This window comes from Manis pentadactyla, chromosome 12, assembly GCF_030020395.1.
Source record: "Manis pentadactyla isolate mManPen7 chromosome 12, mManPen7.hap1, whole genome shotgun sequence".
NCBI lineage: Eukaryota > Metazoa > Chordata > Mammalia > Pholidota > Manidae > Manis > Manis pentadactyla.
The window spans coordinates 63,858,745-63,874,983 of NC_080030.1; the positions used below are offsets into that span (position 1 = coordinate 63,858,745).

The window sequence follows — 16,239 nt, forward strand, 5'->3', positions numbered from 1 at the left end:
AGCTCACAGAACAAACCCAACAGACTCATGGTAAACAGACAATTCAATTGGTAGATGCAGAAGTGAAGAAATATAGTAGAGATCAAGCAACTCACCAGCTGAAAATACCTGACATATAGGCATCAGACATTGTGTTTTAGAGCAGGAATGGCCAGTACTGATGAATCAACTGAGTGTGAAATGAAGGTTAGTTAAGAGAGTTTCTACTGTATATCCAAATAAATGTTGGCTGTTCAAATTTGTCCCTGTGGAATGTTGTCACTGTATCAAACAATTTGGAAACCCCTCTTGTACTGTTTTAAATGTTGAATGATAAATCATCATTCTTGGATCAGAACCTAAAAAACAATCATTAAGTGACCTGTCTGGTATAAATGTGAGCAGCAAAGTCCACTAATACAATTTGAAGAAAAGCAAAGTGTTACCATAAAGCAAAATAATCTGCTTAACATTTTTCCTTAAATATAAATATAGAAGTTTCAAGGACATGCTGAGTAACTATGACATAAATGTGTACAAGAAGCCATCCCAAGGGTATCTGTCATTGAATACTATAAACTTCTTCATTTGTCTTAAAAATGACTACTAGGGATTCTCATTTTAAGTACATCACATATACCTGTACATAAACACATACACAGATTGGACACCAAGCAACTACTTATATTACATTTAACTTAGCTTTCTGAAATGCCCTGATATTGGAGCCTACTAAGGAAAGTTTACTATTACATAGAAAACTCTGAACTTTATTCAGTAATAAAAATAAATCACTAAATTTCTTGCACAAAGAAGTAACATAAATACAGTATTTTAGGAAGATTAGGTTAAGAAATAAGAACTAGAGGTGTGAAAAATGAATAGGAGATAATTTAGGAGACTACCAGCATAAACTAAGGTATATGGTAATAAGGGTCTAAATTAGAGACAGATAGCAAATGGAAATCAAAAGAACAAACCCAAAAACTTATAAAATACATGCAAAAAGCACTGTACAAACATCAGTTTTCATTTCTATGAAAGAATCTACTAGCTGTGAATTAGATGAAAAAAAAATCAAATGCAGAGTAAAGGTGGATATGACAAAATCATCAGGCAGAAACATCTTTTCTGCTCATCCTATAGATTCAAAGCAAAGATGGGGCTCACACAAGTTTTTAGTGAATTTGGAAATGCTTTGTCACTCCATACAAGTACAACTCAAGGAGCATTCTGTAGATTTAATTAAGCTCCATTACCAGGCATTATTCATATCAATTCCAATCTGGATTTTTCATGTTATTACATGAAATAACAGATGTTTTGTTCTTTCTTCTCAAGTTTAAATTAATTGTGTGGGTGTGTGTCAGAGAAAGAACTCATGCTGGGCCTGAACAGCTGGTAGAAATTACTTTCTCCCTTATATCAAGTGACATTTCTGATTCAGTAGTCTACAGTCAAGTAGGTTCTGCTTTTGGAGAAAAATGTTAACTAGTAGATTACTAATTAGACAACAGTTTTTAATTAGTGCTGTCTTTATAACTGAGTTGGTGACAAGGATGTCAAGTAAAGTCTGAGAGTTAAGGTCAACTTCTGTTTCTATTCTTCATTTTCTTCATCCTACTCCTACCCTCTAAGCTGCACCAAATGGGGCAAACCTCTTGAATTTCTGCCTCTTCTTGAATTCATATTTTTCTTTTCAAATCAAGGACTAACATTATCAAGCTCCATTACAGGAAAACTAGAAAACTCTATTTATGATTCTCCCAGAATTTATCTGAAAAATACTAGGATAATTTACCTCAAATTTCTTCACCTTTTCCATTGTTATCAAGCGCCTTGATGTGTGACTGGAAAGCTTCTGCTCACAGTTGCTAATGAGTTTCAGGCAAGGGTGCCAGGGTACCAATTCTTCAGTGTATCTGAAGAAAAAAGAGCTGACTGTTATGAACACTCAGATGTGCACCCCACACAGGATCTTCATGGGGGCTATCCAGGCAGGCATGGGATGTCCTCCCACCACATGCTGCACCATTTTATTTCACATGTTAACTGTCCACAGAATCCATTAGACAATCAGTAATTTTAAAAAGCAAAGTATTTTAATATTACCACATCTAAAAAAAGTAGTTTAATTTTTTTTACCTGTAGAATGAGAATGAGAGAACACAAGTATGTTTCATTGAAGAATGTCAAACTTCAAACCACAAAAATTCAAGACAACGATTCCACCCTAAAGCATCCCACAAGAGCACATAAGACAGACAGAAATGCATTCAACAAAAACCCCTTGACATCCATGAGGGACTGATTCATCTGGAGACTTTTATAAATTCCCAAAGTGTAAAGTCCACCACGGCATATAATCTCCACTATAAAGTGCCCTTACAAAATTTTAATGTCATCCTAAGACCCCTATTAACTTAAATAAAGGGCTAAAGTTATTTATAAGATTATTTTTAAAAAACTACCACTAAAACACTACAGATAACATCAGCCCTCTGGTCACCTTAACCATGAAATAAAACTGAAGCTGTGATCATAAGCAGTGGTGACTGCTCCATGTAGCACACGTACTATGTGAATGCAGATGATGACACTTAGAAAGCAGGACAGTCAGGCTGCAGTAGTAGTTCAGAACCTGATGTCTGACAGGTTGTTGGCATCAGTCTTGGCAGAGAAAACAGGTGACAGATGTGGCAGAAATAGCAGAGAAAGAGGCACGCTAGAATGGGTGCCATTCAGAACACTGTGATAACCAGGTTCTATTTTTCCTCTGCAATTCTTTATTCCTTTCTAGATAGTCTCTGCAAACATTATATGGGAAATTTTAAAGACCCAATCCAAAATGAGAAAGGTGCCCATTAGCACTTCATGTAAAGGACCACCATCTCTGCTAACCTGTTCTAACACGTAAAAATTGTCTACACCACTGCTCTTTTACTGACATCTCCAAGTCTCTCTGACCTTAAACAAGCTCTCCCTCACTACTTCAACCACATACTCAAAACCTTCATCACCCACTTACCAAGCAACATTCATAATGCACTTAACTTTATTATCAGTGGAAAGAATTCTCTTGAAGTCATTCTCTGCCTCCTTCCTTTGGGCTTCCCAACAAGTAATGACCATTTCAGATTTCACCTTATCTAATAATTTTCTAATGTTCACTATATAGTCAGAAATGTTGTACTACTTCTTATAAGTATTAGTTGATGTCAAATTTGGAATGTTCGTACAAAACATTTTTGATATGAAGGAACACATTCTGTATCATGCTTGACAGACCAAAATAAAAAGTGGTAACAGAAAGATACAGCCTTGACCTTAAGCCTAAAACAACAGAGTTTGTAGATGTCTGAAACAGTGTTTGTCAAACTTTTTCTAAAAGGAAAAAAAAATTATTTCTTGGCAGAATTGACAAAGTATTTTTATTAAAATGTAACTTAAAAATATATATACAAATAAAGATTCCTCAAGGGAGGAACAACCTAAGACAGGCACAGTCGCAGGGGGGCCATCAGGTGAGAAAATGGGGATCAACAGAGGTGAGGCTTAGAACCTCACCCCCCCGTTCTGAGAGAAATCTTCTGCATACGTGGATGTTTTATTGCCCTTGTCTAGCTCGGATTAACACATAGTCTACAGGCACACACTTGATCATCTACATTTGCTCTCTTACAACACTAAACTATGTTTTCTACCTTTATCTTGTATCTACCTACCACTTCAGCATTTTATTAAAAATAATAATAATATAGAGAGAAATGTGGTATCCACATATAAATCAAGTATAAAAATCAAATGAGTATTCATATTTGAACTGACTTTTTCATAGTTCATAATGCATGAGCAAAACCGAAAGCTTCTGTGATGACTGCCCTTGTAATGTTCACCATGTAACTTATTCACTATGTAAGAATTTGTTCTCCATGTAAGAACTTGTTCGTTATGCTTCAGAAGATTGGAGACTGACGAAAATTAGGCTTGGGGTGGATTAATGATTGTGCATTGAGCATTGACCCCCCTATACAGAATTTTATTGTTGTTAACAACCATTTGATCAATAAATATGAGATGCCCTCACACAAAAAAATATATATATACACACTTCCAATTGTAAAATAAATAAGTAACCGGGATGTAATGTATAGCATAAGGAATATAGTCAAAATATTGTAACAACTTGGTATGGTGATAGCTGGTACCTAGAATTATCATGTATATAAATGTTGAATCACTGTGTTGTACACCTGAAACTAATGAAATACTGTGTGTCAACTACCCTTCAATAAAAAATAATTATCTAAAAAAAAATATATATATATAAAATATAAATTCCTTAGGCTTATATCCTTTACATAACTATAAAACCAAAAACAAATGTATAAACCAAATCTAAATGTACAAAACCAATACAGTTTTAATTGATATTTATGTAAACTGCTGAAACTAAGTCACCAGGCATTTAGCTTCAGAGAAAAACATGTCTTTATATGTTTTAGATCATCTTTACAACTTGAGCTTTGAGTTTAAGCATGAAGTAATATTGTTTGGGTAATCATTATCATTAACCAACTTGTTTTAAACCACTATTCTACTATACTAGAACCAACCAATTTAACAGTATACTCCCAAAATGCCATACTAAAACTTTAAAAACAGCAGTTAACAAAAAATTCTTTACTGTGTATGTACTAATATATTTCAGTGTACTGGTTGCAGGCTGTTATAGAAGCTATAAATCTGTACTATGCTTGGGCTATTCTGATGGCATGATATGCTTGCTATCTTAATTCCATTTTTACTACTATCCTCCTACAATTTAAAACCTCAATCAGCCAGAATAGACAAATTCTCATAGATAGATAAGTAGCTGCTGGAGGCAGAAACAGTGGTAATTGCTTATGTGCATGGGGTTTCTTTCTAGGGTGATGAAAATGTTGTGGAATTAGATAGTGGTTGACAGTTGCACATCTTTGTGCACGTACTAAAAATCATGGAGTTGTACACTTTGAAAGGGTGACTTTCATGCTATATAAACTAAATTTCAATTTTTTAAAAAGTGGAAAAATAACTGTGTGTATAGGTCCGTAACTTTTCCATGAATCAGTTTTGACAGTTACTCATGTCCCTGTCAATCTTCACACATCAAGCTATTTCCAAATGTCACCAGTTTCACCTCCCATTTGAGAAACAGATTTTGCACTGACTTCACTTACTGAAAACAGTTTAAGGAATCACTTTTTCCTGTTTCCTAAATAAGAGATGAAAAAACATCTTGTCACTGCTCTGAGCATTTTACATTTTACTACAATTAAACGTTATTCCCAATGTAAATCAAAGCATTATGTTGTACACACCTTAAAATGATGCAGTGATGAATGTCAATTATTTCTCAATAAAACTGGAAATAAACTTATCCCCAAATTCTACTTTGGGGCAGACTTGGTTATTATTTTTATCATGAGCAGTAAGCAGCTAGATTTCTAAAGGACATCTTTCACAAAGAACCAGTTTGTAATCACTTTGAAAGAGTTATCTGTAATGACAATTAGAAAACACTACCACATGGGTATCTGGAACCTGGCCAAACAGCTACACTCACTCAGTAGCTCAGTAATTCCTGTAACATCAAACACAAGTTGTTATCCCGTACAAATGAATATTATAAAGACCTTCAGGGTCACCTGCATGTACCTGATATTGTGAATAATAAGCCCATAAATACAGAGTAGAGTAACTTTATGTCATCAGTCTCATGAGTGACAAGAATAAGCTACTGTGGCAACACAGATGAAGAACTTATTCTGCTGAGAAGCACTGAAAAAGTATCACAGAGGTTGTGACAATTAAGCCAGGTCTTGAGAGATGACTAGAATTTTACTAACTGAGGAAAGAAGAAAGAGTATATACCAAGCAATTGGGACAAAATAAACAAAGGTGAAAAGATTTAAAATGTAGAGTATCCTGATGCTGACAAAAAAAATCTAATATACTAGAGTCTGGGGAATCCAGACTAAAAGAAGAAAAACAGAAGTTTGTTGAGCAGCAGTTCCTTCAACATAATTTAATATGCCAAACAGTGTGAAAATCATTTTTCAATCATCACCCTCTGACAATTCTTCACAACTAAGCTTTCAGGTAGTATTTTAATTATGTCTTATACTTCTCAAAATATCCTGGGTTTAAAGAATAATACCTGAACTTATAATGGTTACTTTTAAACTTGAATCATATAATAGGACTTGGTTAAGTAAATTAATTCACTATAATGGGACTAAAAGCCTGTTTTCACTATACCAAAAATTTTAAAGTCTTAAAATTAAGCTTTTCTAAGGTATAATTTTAAAAAGAATTCTGTATTCCTAGTCCAATAAAAAGCTACATTTTCAGTACATAAACTAATTCTAAATTATTTAATTCAGAAACAAGAACATTACTTCAAACTTTTACAGATGACTTTAGTCTTAAATTCATTGTAATACTGTCATTTTAAAAAGCATAAAGACTTTGGATGATGCCTGCTGCAGAAGTGAAAACAGTTCATTTCCTAACAAACTCAAGACAAACTAGTTCATTATTAAGATAATACTTAGTAATAATAATTAATAATTTATTAAGATCACTTTAGGCTGAAAGGAAGAAGCCACAACAGAAGATCAGTAATGAACATCAGAGAACCTGGAAATAACTCTCTAGGGAAGAGTAAGTCAAGGAAGTAAATGCTGCAGTAGTTGTCCAATGTGCATGCCAGTCACATACCTAGATGAAATCTGTCCCTTGAAAAAATATCTAAATTTAAAAAAGGTGATAAAAAACATGTCTCCCTTTTCTACTTCTAAAATATTCTTTGGTTAAATGCATTTGGAAATTTCCCCTCATTGAAAATTATTCAAGTTAAGAAGTCACTGAAGAGATATCTGTGGTCATGTGGCCAGTTTTAAGGTCTTTAAAATACTAAAATTATAAAATTAGAAGGGACTCCAACTTTTTATAGAGAAAGGAATAAATAAAAGAACTACAAAAGATATTCTTAACCACATTTAATTTCAATTATAATTAAATAATCATCTACAAAATAGCAGGCAGTCAGAAATGCCAGAAAGTTAAGATACACAAAAACTAATGGGGCTATTTCAAAAGGACAAAGGATCACCTCAAAGAGACTCCCATTGATCCAATCTGGGAAAATCTAAGCAATGAAATAAATAATGATGGTAATAAATTGTAGCCCAATGAGCAACACAGGAATCCATGACTCCATACCAAAATAAATTGAAAAATAAATGGGAAAGAGAGGAAACTCCTCCTTACAGCAGAATAGCAACTTACAAATGCAGAAGAAATGATGGACCAGGAAAGTCATCATCATGGTGGTTGTCAACAATGGTGTTGTCAGTGTGAGTAGTGGTTTGATGAAGAAAAAGATACTGATATAATTTTATGGGTATAATCCCCCATAAAATACTAATCAGAGGAGAAAATGATGACTCACAGTAGAGGAACCCAAGAGAACAACATGACCAGACGATGTAGTTTAAGATCTCCAGCAGGGGCTGTGTGTGCCCCGCAATGCAGAGCACATACAACACAGCATCTGTGGTATTCTGTGGTATTCTGCCTAAGAGCGCTACCTGCACCTGGTCATAGAAGAAACACCAGATGGACCCTGGCTGAGGGTCAACCTTCAGAGTATAAGCCATGTACTCTATAAAACTGTCAAGAACACAAAAGATAAGGGAAGATTTAGGACATATTCCAGACTGAAGAGAATGACATGCTGGATTAATGCGGCACATTTTCCTGGATGGACTGCAATTGGTAAAACTTGAATGGGGTCTATGAGCTGGACAGCACTGTTATCAATGCTGATTTACTCATTTCCAGACTTTGGTGGGGGGAGGGAAAAGAGGGCTGTTAATGGTAGTTTGACAAGAATGCTCTTGTTTCTGAGAAATACAATGAAGTATGTAGTGGGGATGGGGCATCATTTCTGCAACTTCTCAAATAGTTACAAAAAAGATTAATGGTAATGGGTATATGATTAATATAATGGGTACGGTAAGGAAGGTGAAATAGGTACATGTTAATAGTTGGATAATTTGAATGAGGGGCGAGACAGAATTTTTTGTACTGTATTTGAAACTTTTCTGTAAGTTTGAAATTATTTCAAAATAGATTTTTTTAAATTTAGCATTAACCTTGAATTAAAAAGTAAGCCTGCTGCTGGAATTCAGTTTGGTTAAGGAAGGAACCACTTTTGTATAGAAATAAATGTGCTCTTCCCTGAAAATATAAGTAAATCCCACGCATCACTTCACATACCAGGTACCTGAGATCTAGCAGGATGTTACATTAAATAAACATTGCATTGGGAACATAGAAACCAATTAGCTAGCTAGCTTTTAACTTTAAGACAATTCATTTTACTCCTTGGAATTAGTTTCCCTTATTTCTAAAGTGAAGAGGTTAAATGAGATTATCACTGGTAACAAAACGTAAGGCTAAGATACTATAAGGTATTAAGGGGTCTGGGCCTAAATGTATACAGTCTTATAGCTGATAAACAAATGTGTGACTAAATTTAGGCCATGGTAAGTTCCGATACAATGTTCGTAAAATGAACAACAAACACAGCACAACTTCCTAGGCTGAGGGACCACCCACTCACATGAAAAGACAGATAAATTAACACTGTTCTAAAATGCTTTTTGTACAATTATGTATAGTAAGTTCAGAAATGAGTAAGAGATTTCTGTCATTGAAGAAACTGCCAAATTTTGAGCATGACACTATCTTCCAAATCAAAAGATCTTTTCTTGCTTAAGACAGCTTGCCTTTCATTGTTGATGTACATGGCTCTGTTTATAATTAATACTTACTGAATAATAAAACCCAAATCAATAATGTTGAACATAATCATGGCTTTAAATATAAGTACATAGTTTTTATTTTAGTATTATCTTTTAAAAAAGATTTACTGCATTTAAGGTGATCATAATAGCCAATATATATATTAAAGCTAGTTAGTAGTAGATAGATCAATTAGTCAACTAAGTTGTTAAAAGTTAACATATGTTTGTGACCTGGCAAAATAGCTAATGAATAGCTATAATATATCAGGCACTGAGCTAAGTGTGGTGTACAACAGGGGCTGGCAAACCTTACCTCTAAAGGGCCAAACAGTAAATATTTTAGTCTTTGTGGGCCACATGTGTTTCTGTCACATACTCTTCTTAGTTTTTTTTCTTTTTTAACAACCCTTTAAAAATGTAAAATCCAGTCGTAGCTCAAGTGTCTTACAAAAACAGGCTGAGGACCATATTTGGCCCACAGACTGTAGTTTGCCAACCCCTGATGTAAAATAAAAAAGTAATAGCAATTCAATCAATAAAAGGAAAGGGCCTGTTTTATACACATTGTAAGTAAATGAAGACGATCCATAAAGATTAAATACAAAGAAATTTTCCCTGAACACAATTACAGATAGGGAAAAAATTATGCTAGATATACAAATACCATAATAAAAAGGGAATTAAAAATAAAATAAAATTATTTAATATTACATACTCTGGTGTGTACACTGGTAACCAGTAGACGAGTCTTCCACCTAATACAAGGGTCTCTGCTGCAAAGTTTAACAGGTCCAAAAACATATCACTCAGATGGTAACTCAAGGAAACAGGCACATGGCTTTCTGGACTAGACAAAGAAATCAAAATTTCAAAATCAGTAAAAAACTTTTAAGATTGTTAAGTGAATTTAGAAAAGGACATGCTTCTTCTCTAAGTAGTAACACATCACATTTAACTTTTACTTACCATTTTTCTATTACCTTTGGTATTTCCTTCTGTGAACCTGTTCTTCTTGTAGATTCTCTAATACCATATGGGGCTAGACAGAAAACACAGGTAATACAGATAGTCAAAAGTCACCTAATCATCAGTGAGGAGCAGATGGACATCACGTGCCTTCAGATATGACAGCCTAAGGACAGAACATCATCTATGTAATGTTCCAGCTAAGGATGCATAACATGAGGATCGTTCTATTTAAAACACTGGGAAGGCAGGCAGGTCACTGTGTTCTTCAAAAATGTCAATGTCATAAAAGACAGAAGGGTTGTAAAAGTGTTACAAATTAAAAGAGCCCTAAAAGATATGATTACTAAAGGCAATGACTCATACTAGACTGGATACTGTACTAGAGGGGAACAAATAAAGAGAGGGTATTACTGGGTCAACTGACAAAACTGGATACCAAACTACAGATTAAACTATTGTACTGATTTATCAAAACTGATTAACAGTACTTCAGTTATTTAAGAGACTATCCATATTCTTAGGAAACAGACATTGAAGTATAGAGGTAAAGAGTCACAATGCATACAACTTACTCTAAAATGATTGCAAAACTAAATTACATATTTTATATATACATATAGGATCAGAGCAAATAATAAGTAGATTGTTAATAGAAGTTACCAAATTTTCATAAAGTATATTCATGCTGCCATTGTAATGTCTTGATAATTTTTCTTTTGTTAGATCTGAAGCCATCTAAGCTATGAAAGAACTGAAGGGGGCTGAGATGGAAGGGTTGAGATACACTTGCCACTGTTTAAAGATTTCCTGCCAAATACTATAGAAAAGGCAGATCTACTCCTAGATAGGGTGCCTGAGAAGCCCAAGAACTCACAAGGCATGGATAACAAGTTCTCATGCACATTCCTCAAGTTCAGTGGGTTCACAAGCCCAGTGGTTCATACAATGCCAAATTTCTTGTAACTCTAGAAAGGAGATGCCAGTGAAAACAAGCATTACAAAAACAAAAGTTTACACATGGAGAAATGTGTGACATCTAAGACTATTTCTTTCTTTGAAATCTGATACCATAATTGCAAATGACATTTCAGCTCCAGTTGGTATACTAATAACCAATTACAGTAAAAAAATTAAGCAAACATAAAAATATATGCCTCAAGAAATAAGCTGAAGAGAAAAAGGGCTAACAATATATATATATATATATATAGTTGAAAAAAACAAAACAAACTCTTAGCTACTTAACTTGGTATCCTGCCCTATATTCATAATTTTTTTCCTTCTCACTATGTGAAGAGGTCGAGGTGGGGGAAATACTAGTACAATTGGCATTTTTTGTGTGTTGATAAATTTAAATGCAAATGACTTCAGGAAACTAATCCTACTCCTACTTTTACATATAAATAACTTACGATCAGTGATTATTGCATCAAAATATGTGCCCTTCCTCCAGGAAGGTTTAGATGCATCTGAAACCAGGACATCAAGGTAATACTTCTCTAAACCATACTGACGAAGATTTGCCCTAATGTTTTCATCCGGTCCTCTCCATTTCTGGTTTTTCCTACTAGCCTTTCCTGAAGAAAAAGAAAAAGAAAGAAAATACTAAATCAAACAGAGCATTCTTATGTCCTATTACTGAGCTAAAACTAATGTTTAACTCATCTACACCTACATTTATACAAATAAAACTTGCTTTCACTTAAAATCTTGATCTTCTTTATACAAATAAACTTGTTTTTATTTCAACTTGCTATAAAAATTATAACAAAAAAATATTTTAAACAGTAAAATGTACTGATGGCTAATCTTGTTCTGTCACCTTCTAAGCCTTAAAACATTCACCCAATACTTAACTGAGTTCAAAGCATATACAGAAGATAAAGAGTTGAACATAAAAATGTTCCTTTGCCTCCAGCCACAAACCGTCCTCTGTAGAAATAGTGATGAATCAGATGAAACAGAAATGAAGAGAGTTAACATGGGAAAATGTAGGCCTGTAACCATGGAGAGGGGAGGCAAAATGGAGACATTACAGATGAAAAGTTATAGTGAAGGTTGAAGGAAGATAGTCAAAAGATCTAGTTTAGGAGATACAAGTGGTTGATGATACCATCAAGTAAGATGAGAGAACAGGAAGAAAACAAGCTTAGGAGAAAAATGAAATTTATTTGAGAATATCAGTCTTGTTCGTGAAGTAACTACAGAACATTCAGAAAGAGATATTCAGTGAGTAGTTGGATGCCAGAATTTATACACTCAGGGGGTATCAGTATATGAACTTAAGTTACATTTCTAAGAATGAATGACATTTTTTCTTAACCTAGGTGGCAGTTTCACAAATATTCTATTTTTATATACTCTCGTGTATTATGATCTACTCACAACAAAAACAAAACTTAAAAATCAAAAGGAGAAGAATAATATAACTCTGACAACATGCAGTGATAGGAGGTGTCAAAGAGAGATGCCCAGAAAAAAGCAACATGTAAATACAGGTCAAACAAAATTGCAGGTCCTTACGGAGACTGAGGTGAAACAAAGAAATAAAAGTACCATCCATGAGACACTGTCTAGGAAAACAAGGAGGCTTTACAAAGGTCAACACTGACAAGGGCCATAGATCTATGGCCTTAATAAGAGTTTTCAGTAGGTGTGGAAGTGAGAAAATAACAGGCAGAAGAGAGTTTGGCAAAAGGAAGAGGAAAACAAAGTGGTAGCTAGAGGGCCCTAGGATTGACAGAAAAAGGTTTGTATTTTTAAAGTAGGAGAAACGTGAGAATATTTGAAAATACAGTAAGAGATTAGAAGCATAGGAAATGGAGGACACATCTACCAGCATTTGGATAAGCCCTGAGGAAATCCTACCTCAATTAGAATTCTACTCAAGTCCTCTGACAGGTTTAACATAACTTTCATAAACAAAAATACAAACAAATTAATATAGGTCAATTTCCTTAAAGCAAACATACTGCTACTAAAAGCAAGCAGCAATAATTCTTCCTAGCACTTTGTCTACTCTAGCATATTGCAGACAAATACTATCTTTTTCTGGTTAGCCCACTGAGGTGAACTTGATAAAATGTAACTCATTTTCCTTATGATACATTTTACTAAATTTTTGTAGTCAAGGTAGGTCATCAAGTACAATATAGCAAATTGCATCAGCAAAAAGAAGAAAATAAAGTATAATAAATTCTCACCTATAAGTAACATACACTGTGTGAGAAAAAGGAAGAGTGCGTTAGGCACTGATTCAAGTTACAGTAACAGATACCAAGATAAATATAATGTCAATATCATCAATTAAACTTGGAATTTTTAATACTAGTCTGCTATAAGAAAATATTTTTTCAGTTTGATTCAATTCCATCTAACCTCACATTCTAGATTTTAAAATATTTTCCAAAATTGCCTCAAAAGCAAGCAGAAGTTTATCTCAAGTTACCCTTAGTCTAATGCAGAAGCTTTAAAGTTATTGCCACCTTAACTGTTTCAAAGATGTTCTGGTTGGTTACGAATTTAAAAATGTATACGGCACTCAAGGACTAGAAATTAATCCAGTGTACACTCAATGTCTGATTACTGAATAAAAGAATGTTGATATTCGTTAAATAGAAGTTGTATGTTTTATTAACATGGACATGCTGATTACAAAAGGGCTAGTCCCTTTCTCTTCTTTCCCAGTCCTAAAATTCAAAACCTTCAAGATTGCCTCACTTTTTAAATATCTCTGTTACAAAAACCACAAACACCTCTGAGAGGAGGGCTTTTCTTACTCATCTTTGTGTTCCCCTAGATCTCTGCACATATTGGATCACTCTGTAAAAAGCAGATACCCAATGAAGTTTATTGTTGTAAAAATAAGTAAAACTATATCACAACTCTGCATTTTGACATTAAAAATAGATGTTTAATGCCATATAAAAATATTCTATTATTTTAAAGGCACCTTTGATAAAAGATCTAAGACTGTAACACTATCTAGAGCGTCTACTCACCCAAACCATGAACTGTGTTGTAGTCTATGTCTGTCCCATATACATACGCACCAAAATGAGCAGATGCTATCAGAAGGCCACCTGAAAAAAATCACACAATTATGATCTGTAAATCAGAAAATCCTAGACTCTTATTTCTTCCCCTATTTAAACTGACCCAGATTCTTATAAACTAGTTGCAAGCAGGAGTGCCTGAGAACTATACTGGTCCTGGCCATAATCAGCAGGCATCAGAACTGAAAAACAACCCCCTAAGCTGTGCTCATCACATCACCCATAAAGCAGAGAATTAATGCATGCACTGGCATCATTACTTTAAACAGCACAACTTAGGGAAAATTATCTTTTTTGGTCAAAATAACGTATATTTAGACATGCTCATCTTATTTTGACAGGTCTATACAAAGCATCCTTCTCCTTCCTTGGAAATAAGCATATAAGGCTGTTATACAAAGAACCAGCAATAAATAAATCCTGACAAATGGGCTCAATTCCCATTGAAGTCACAGAGTTTCAAAGAACTAAAGGGGACATAAATAACATGTAAGACATTAATTCTTACAAAAATGAAAATATTAGGACAAGAAATAATTACTCCTGTAACTAGTGAAGAAATTATCTCATTTTAAACTGTAAATATGAATTTCTGAATAACTGTTATCAAACCTACACAAAAATAATCAATACAATGTTTACACAGTGCTGTGATCAAAGTAAGAACAAATTCCCAACACAGTTTGACTGGACTAAGTAAGTAATCTGTTAGGTGTGACCAGTTCATATATTAAGAAAAATCTTAATTAAAGATTTAGAAATTAATGAAATCCTTTAACAGAAAAGGTAATAATATCTTTTAACTGCTTAAGGAAAAAAATTCACAAAATTAAATATTTTAATAATTGCAGTTTTCACTGAACTTCACTTTTTTTAGTCATCCAAATTAAAATACTCTTAATGCTTGGGCAAGTCCTAATAGCTATACCGTAGAAAGACTTGTCAAACTGAAATAAATACATTCTTTGACTATGCAAAGACTCAGACAAGGGAAAAATAACCCCAGCTCTTTTCCTTATATCCTTTTAAAATGTAATCTCTAAAATTAAGATGGGTAGTACCTCCAGAGGGCCAAGATCTTTACATAAATTACAGGTGTTCCTTCCATAGCCATTTAAAACACTCTAGTAACATGTACTTAAAAAAATACTCTGCTCATGAGAAATAATGTACCTGACTACTTCTCAGTGGATCCAAGAAGAAGAGAAATGGAGGAATAAAAGAGAGCAGAAACCAAAACCTTGGTTCCCTCATACTAACTACAAAAGACATATATTTGTGTGAAAGGTAAGACCTCATAATTCTTACAGTATAAATGGAACAGTCCATATTTAGGAAAGGTACCATATGTGATCACTTGAACTACTCAAAATCACTTCACCCAAATTATGAGGAATTACTACAATTCTGCCAATTACAGCAGATACTCACCTAGAAGAACTAGTTGTCAAGGGGAACAGAAAAGCTTTCCTGGGCTTCCTTAAACAGAACCTTATCCGTTTGGTTAGACTGAGTTTTGAGAAGACCCAGTTTAGAATACACTGCTGAAAGGAGATGAACAATCTGTTAGACTGCATCTGTTAGTTAACTTTGTGCCCTAAGCTTTTCAAATTTTAAATAAAACCAGCATAAATTAGCATCTCTGAACTGGTCAATGAGTAATAACTGTTAATCATCTAGTTGTTTTTTCATTAAATGGAAGCATTATTTGTATTTAGTTATACCTCAGTTGGAGTTTTCCTGGAAGCTTTTGGGTAGAAGAAGGGGGTGATAAAAAAGGAGGGGTGAAGTGTTGAGGGGGTAGGTAATTATGACTCACCAAATTTCTTATTACACTATCAAGTGTGAAAATAGCACAAACTCAGTGTTTTAATTTCTCGTTAAATAGTAACCACTTTAAGGTTTGGGTGATATAGGCAAAAGGGCATAATATGTGGAATTTACTTATGATATGGAAACTAATTTATGATTTTCATCTCTAGAGATTTAAGTAGAAAGCTTTATGAAAGTGTGAAAAGGAGAGACTGCACTTTTGTTTTGCTGAAAGAAAAGGAGAAAAGGGGAAAAATGGAGATACTATTATATCTATTTTATTCCTTTTAAAAAGGAATTCAAATAAATTAATTTAGGAACCTAAGCAAAAAGATGTTGCTAGAAAATAGAAAGTTTAGTAGACAAACTGTGAAATTCAGGAAAAGCGGACGACAAAGAGTTGTGGATAAATGGGAAACATAGACTCACACAGACCTACAAGGATCAACTGTCTCTCTCCTAACTTTCTTTTCATCGCCCGAAGTCTCCAGGACACTTTCCCAACACCTGGCTTCTAGATCTATCATTTTGTAATGATAAAATTTCAAAAGGAGCTATGCTCCTTT

General features: G+C 34.0%; 1 protein-coding gene across 1 annotated transcript in view; it reads right to left on the reverse strand.

The window, feature by feature from the left end:
• Positions 1-16,239, reverse strand: part of TRMT11 (tRNA methyltransferase 11 homolog) — a 64,277-nt gene that overhangs the window by 15,667 nt on the left and 32,371 nt on the right. Inside the window, exons 8-12 of the mRNA XM_036903882.2 lie at positions 13,808-13,888; positions 11,219-11,383; positions 9,804-9,876; positions 9,553-9,684; positions 1,781-1,901 (exon numbers count right to left, since the gene is read on the reverse strand). Of these exons, the coding sequence (XP_036759777.1) occupies positions 1,781-1,901; positions 9,553-9,684; positions 9,804-9,876; positions 11,219-11,383; positions 13,808-13,888 (572 nt within the window). The remainder of the gene's footprint in view (positions 1-1,780; positions 1,902-9,552; positions 9,685-9,803; positions 9,877-11,218; positions 11,384-13,807; positions 13,889-16,239) is intronic.